This window comes from Nicotiana sylvestris, chromosome 7 (genome assembly GCF_000393655.2).
Source record: "Nicotiana sylvestris chromosome 7, ASM39365v2, whole genome shotgun sequence".
NCBI lineage: Eukaryota > Viridiplantae > Streptophyta > Magnoliopsida > Solanales > Solanaceae > Nicotiana > Nicotiana sylvestris.
Genome location: NC_091063.1, coordinates 160,352,644 through 160,359,260, shown reverse-complemented (window position 1 = coordinate 160,359,260; position 6,617 = coordinate 160,352,644). Strand labels below are relative to the sequence as shown.

At 38.3% G+C, this 6,617-nt stretch overlaps 1 protein-coding gene across 1 annotated transcript; it reads right to left on the bottom strand.

Annotated features, from left to right (window-relative positions):
* Positions 1 to 5,199: 5,199 nt before the first annotated feature.
* Positions 5,200 to 6,351, bottom strand: LOC138874038 (uncharacterized). The gene is made up of 2 exons (XM_070152540.1): positions 6,250 to 6,351; positions 5,200 to 5,982 (listed from the first exon to the last, which is right to left on the bottom strand). Exons 1-2 carry the CDS (start codon positions 6,349 to 6,351, stop codon positions 5,200 to 5,202), a joined length of 885 nt encoding a protein of 294 aa, XP_070008641.1.
* Between the last annotated feature and the right edge of the window lie 266 nt (positions 6,352 to 6,617).

The following is a 6,617-nucleotide window of genomic DNA, read 5'->3' as shown; positions in this document are numbered from 1 at the left end:
CACTGGTGTGAATTTCACAACGATCATGGTCATAAAATGGCAGATTGTAGATTGTTGCAAGGTGAAATTGACCATCTATTAAAGTAAGGGTATCTTACTGAATTATTTAGTGAAAAAGGTAAGCAAGCATACATGAAGAACAGGCAAGATCCCCCTAAACCTCCTTCTCTGAAAAGGACCATTAATGTTATAAGTAGGGGCGAGGAAATCAATGGCGTGACATATACGGCAGCCAATAAAGTTTCTAAAGTTACAATTACCCACGGGAAGCGGGTCCGACATGTTTTGGAGGAAGAAAGTATTACTTTTGATGATGCAGATGCGGACGACGTATTAACTCCTCACAACGATGCACTGGTAATCTCTCTACTTGTACATGATACTAATGTGAAATGAGTTTTGATTGATCCAGGTAGTTCCGTGAACATTATTTTACTAAGAGTACTAAACGAGATGCAAGCTGAAGATAAGCTAGTACCTAAGGCACATACTTTGTCTGGATTCGACAATTCAAGTGTTGTGACAAAAGGTAAGGTAACACTTACAACCTTCGCAGAAGGGGTTGTCAAAGATACAAAATTTCAGGTTGTGGAGATGGAAATGGCTTACAATATGATTCTCGGGAGACCCTAGATTCATGAGATGGATGTTGTTCCATCTACCTTACATCAAGTTGTTAAATTCCCATCACCATGGGGAATACGTCAAATTCGTGGGGATCAACAGACTTCCAAGAGCATCAATTCTGTAGCAGATTCAAGTATGAAAAAAGAAGAAAAGTAGCAGTTACAGAATCCAGTTGAGTATACCACGACACAAGCCTCAACTTTAACAAGGACGAACAGATGTAGACTCAAGGCCTGATTACATTCAAGAACCAGAAGAAAATGAAAATATCAAAACAACAATTGAAGAACTAGAGGCTGTAGAGTTATTTGCACAATGGCCTGAAAGGAAAGTCTACATTGGGGCCAACTTAAGCCACGTCACGAAAGGTAAGTTGATTGAATTTTTAAAAACTAACGTGGACTGTTTTGCTTGGTCCCATTCTAATATGACAGGAATACTCCCGGAAGTAATGACTCACAAGTTAAATGAAGATCTATTGTATCCGCCTGTCAAGAAAAAGAAGAGAAAGCAGGGGACTTTAAAAAATCAGGTGATTCAAGATGAGGTTCAAAAACTATTAAAAATTGGGTCTATCCGAGAGGTAAAGTATCCTAATTGGTTAGCCAATATTGTAGTGGTACCGAAAAAATGGCAAATGACGAGTTTGTGTAGATTACACCGACCTTAACAAAGCATGTCCTAAAGATTCTTTTCCATTACCACATATAGATCAACTGATTGATGCTACTGCAGGACATGAATTGTTAAGCTTTTTAGACGCGTATTCAGGGTACAATCAGATCAAAATGGATCCCCTAGATGAAGAAAAAACTTCATTTATAACAGACAGGAGGACTTATTGTTATAAAGTAATGCCCTTTGGTCTCAAAAATGTTGGTGCCACATATCAAAGATTGGTGACTAAAATGTTCCAAGAACATTTAGGAAAAACTATGGAAGTCTACATAGATGATATGCTTGTCAAATCTCAACAATCAAGGAGATCATATATCCCATTTGTCTGATACATTTCAGATCTTACGAAAATTCAATATGAAGCTAAACCCCGAGAAATGTGCATCCAGTGTTTCATAAGGTAAGTTTTTGGATTTTCTTGTTTTCTAACTGTGGTATTGAAGTAAATCCTGCGCAGATTAAAGCCATTGAAGAAATTCCTGACATGCTTACAAATAAGAAAGAGGTGCAGAAACTAACGGGAAGAATTGCAGCCTTGGGAAGATTTATTTCCAAGTCATCAGAAAAATGTTTTAAATTCTTTTCGGCTTTTAAAAAGCAAGACCAGTTCGAATGGTCCAAAGAATGTGAACAAGCGCTCAAAAACCTGAAGGCATACTTGTCAAATCCACCGTTGCTCGCAAAATCGAAGGTCGGGGAAAGATTACTTATTTATTTAGTTGTTTCGGAAGTAGCGGTGAATGCTGTTTTAGTTCGTGAAAAGGTAAATGGTCTCCAATTTATTATGTTGGCAAATCATTATTAGATGCGAAGACACGGTATCCTCAATTAGAAAAGCTTGCACTTGCACTAATCATGGCATCTAGAAAACTAAGGTCTTATTTTCAATGCCACCCTATTTCTATAGTAACTGCTTATCCATTGCGTAATATATTACACAAACATGAGTTATCAGGTAAGTTAGCTAAGTGGGACATAGAATTGAGTGAATACGACATCGCATATCAACCTAGAACCGCAATAAAATCTCAGGTGTTAGCAGATGTTTTGGTTGATTTTAGCCATGGGATACAATTAGAAGTTAAAAAGGAACTACAAGTGTTTAATGGGTCTGATCAGGGAATTTGGACCTTATTTACTGATGGCTCATCTAATGTGAAGGGGTAGGTTTAGGAATTGTTTTGGTACCACCTACGGGTGAAACCATTCTACAAGCCATAAAATGTCATACTATAACTAACAATGAGGCATAGTATGAAGCTATGATTGCAGGTTTAGAACTGGCACGTGAACTTGGCATTAATCAGATCATAATCAAAAGCGATTCGTAGCTCGTAGTTAATCAAATGCTGGGGACTTATACAACCAGGGAAGCAAGAATGCAGCAGTACGTAGAGAAGGTACGAGATTTGATTAGGCAATTCCAAACCTGGAAAGTTACGCAGATACCAAGAGAGGAAAATGTCGAGGCAGACGCCCTAGCCAATCTCGCATCCGCGGCGGACGTGACGAGCAATGAAAATGCTTTTGTAATTCATTTGTTTCATTTAGTACTTGATCCTGACAAAAATGAGGTAAATCTCAATAACTTAACATGGGATTAGAGGAACGATATTGTCAATTTTTTATAGTGTGGAACTGTCCCTGAAGACAAAAAAAGGCTCACACGCTTCGTAAAAAGGCTGCTCGGTACTGTTTAAAGCAAGTCAATCTTTATCGAAAGATGTTCGGTGGTCCCTTACCAAGATGCCTCGAGCCTTTTCAAACGGAATATGTGATGAAAGAAATACACGAGGGGCATTGTGGAAATCACGCAGGAGGAAGATCACTAGTAAGAACCATGATTAGAGCAGGCTATTATTGGCCCAAAATGGAAGAAGAAGCGGAAAATTTCGCGGCTAAATGTGATAAGTGCCAAAGATACACAACATGCATAGACCTGCAGATTGCTACATCCGGTAATTGCACCGTGGCCTTTTATGAAATAGGGGATGGACATCGTGGGTCCACTACCACAAGCAAAAGGTAAGGTAAAATTCCTGCTTGTACTCACTGACTACTTTACTAAATGGGTAGAAACAGGAGCATTTAAACAGGTACGAGTAAAAGAAGTCAGGTATTTTATTTGGCGAAATATCATATGTCAATTCGGTGTACCAAAGGAAATCGTCTGTGATAATGGCCCGCAATTTATAGGTGCACAAATCATAGAATTTTTTCAAAGTTGGCAGATTAAAAGGAGTACCTCAACGCCTTACCATCCGGTGGGTAATGGACAAGCTGACTCAACAAATAAAGTCATTATCAATAATTTGAAGAAACGATTGGAAGAATCCAAAGGTAATTGGCCAGAATTGCTACTTGGTGTTTTATGGGCATACCGTACCACAACAAAAACAAGCATGGGCGAAACACCATTCTCATTGGTGTACGGAGCTAAAGCCTTAATCCTAGTTGAGATAGGGGAGCCAAGCACGAGGTACACGCAAGCGTCAGAGGAATCCAATGAAGATGAAATGCGCATAAACCTTGATTTTACTTGAAGGAAAAAGGGAAGCTGCATTAATAAGAATGGCAGCACAATAACAAGTCATGGAACGATATTATAATCGGAAAGCTCGCTTAAGATACTCAAGATTGGGGACTTTGTACTCAAGAAAGTTTTCAATCCACGAAAGCGGCTAATGCGGGAAAATTAAGTCCAATCTGGGAAGGACCTTACAAGATTCACGGTATCGTGGGGAAAGGAGCATACGAGCTAGAAATAATGGATGGCAAGATATTACTTTCACATTGGAAAGTCGTTCACCTGAAGAGATACTATTTCTAAGGAGTACCTACGGTCAGGTATCCTTATTTTATAATTTTATTTTTGAATTTTTAAAATTTTACTAACGATTTTAGATGATAGGCAAAATGCTAACCCACACTAAATGATGAATCACGACCTGCAAGGCACGTGGAAGAAAATAAATTCCCGGTCTAGGGTTATAACTATTCTGATAGAAATTAAGACGGGTTAAGCAGTCTTCATCTATAATCGTACCTTTGAGTCCCGTATGTTTTATTCCTTTTCAGGAAAAGGACCAAATAAGAGGAGTAATCAAGTGCTCGAGACTTCATACTTCAGAACTCAAACACTTGGGAGACTATATAATATACATAGGCATATGTATAAAGAAGGCAGAGAAGATTGGGAAATAATCAAAGTTCAAGCCTGAAAAGTTTACTCATTGAATGAGTCAAGTGCAGAGCAAAGTTACGAGCCAAAGCCAAAGAAAGCCTTATCATAGTTAGGTTAAAGTCAATGTACTGAAATGGGTTATAAATAAAAACCTCGTGTTTTATTTTCTTTTTTGAAATCTGTTGTAAAGAAAACAGTTACGAAAAAGTTATAGAAGTTATTTAAATACATGTAAGGTATTTTAAAACTTGACAAAGTTCAAATACAAACTTATCAAAGTTATTTCAAGAAACATGTGTATTCCTATTTCTTTTGTCGTACATTTACACCATTATGAAGTTGAGACGTCTTCTTCATTAAGTGTTGAATATAAAAGGGCCCTCTTTTATAAAATTCAGGATTGATTTAAACATTCATGAAGTTAAGAAAGCATTTTATAAAATAAAAGTGCAAATTATTCAATAAATCCTTAAATATAAAGGCAAGAATGAGCAAAATAGAAGTTCAAAATAACTACAAAAACTTCTTAATATTAAAAAGTTTAGACTAAGGATGAACTTAGTCATAAACTAAGAGTCACTTATACAAAATGCCCTAAAAAAGGTCTGGGGACTTGATATTTTCAACAAACTCTCAAATGGGACCAAGGGTTGTAACCACATTCCACCAAAAAAAGAAAAACAAAAGGAGAGTCACATATCATAAACTAGTCACTGAGGAGTTGAAGAAGGAACCAAAGCAGGGTCATCAGCAGCAGTAGGCTCAAGTTGACTTGAAGGAATTGGAACATTCACCGTACCCATATCATCTTCAATATTTCCAGAAGTTTCAGCCACGGGAGAGGGAAAGTCTTGGCTATGCTGAGTCTTTTCAATAGTTTCTCTTATTTTAGCTAACTCAGCTTCCAAGTTAAAGTTCTCTTGGCTAACTTCCACAAGGGTATCATGGCGAATATTTAAAAACGCCCAACTCACTTCAATTGCGGTCTTGTCCTCAAGAATCTCGTAATCTTTCTCCCATTCAGCAATTTCACTTTTAAGCTTCTCATTCTCAGCCAAGGCAAAATCGTAAGAAGTTTGAAGAGAAGCACGCGAACTTTCTAAGGAACGAACTTTATCAGAAGACTCCCGGAGGTCTTCTTGAGTCTGAGTCAGAGTTTGCACAAGTTCACCGACATACACTTCTTTTTCATTTAAGATAGCCTTCAACTCTCTGATTTCTTCACTAGCCTTGGAGAGTTGCTCGAAAAAAGATGTCTCAAGGAGATTCTTATCTTTACCAGCTTGGTTTGAGGAAGCTTTTTCAACCGCCAACTCTGAAGTTAAAAGGTTTACCTGCTGCTCTAAGGTGCACTTGCTCTCTTCTGACACTTCCATATCAATTTGAAGGCTTTCATATTGCTCTCTCCAGTTGTCTGGTTCAACTTGATACTCATGCATTAATTGCTCTGTGTGAGAAACCCTCTTCATCATTTCTGTACCAACGAGGTTGATCTAAACAGAAAAAGGAAAAGAGAAAAAGGTAAGAACCTTAATAAAAAGGGAATAGTATATCATTAAAAGGAATACCTTTAATGATGATTATATTATGTCATTCATCCAAGTTAAAGAGTTGTGGATCTCAAGCTTGGCTCTCTCGATTGGTTCAATCAGAGGTTTCAACCACACATCAGCCCCACCTGATTTTCTCAAGAGATTACCATCGGCAGGGACCTCGATGATAACCTATTTCATAGCTCCACTTCCACTTGAGGAACCAACCTCAGTGTGTTGAACAGTTATAAGAGGAACTGTGGAAGGAGTCAAAACAGCCTGAGGCAGAGCAGCAACGACAACAGTCACGGCAGGTAGAGAAGATGTCATAGGGACAAACATGGAAAAAGAGGCAAGGGGCACTTTGTCAGAAATTAGACCCAAATTTTCATTATTGAACCCACAAGCAAAAAGTTGATCAACAGAATCATGGGTAGCCGCGGGGGTATCATCAACGGAAATCACCAACGAGGCTTCAACAGGCTCGGTATGACGACCCGGCCGGTCGTCTTAAGAATTAACGCCCCAATCCCCTATTAACTGTTTTCCCCAAGTTTATTTCTGCTATTTCGATTTGCCGGGATGTTCGGTTTTGT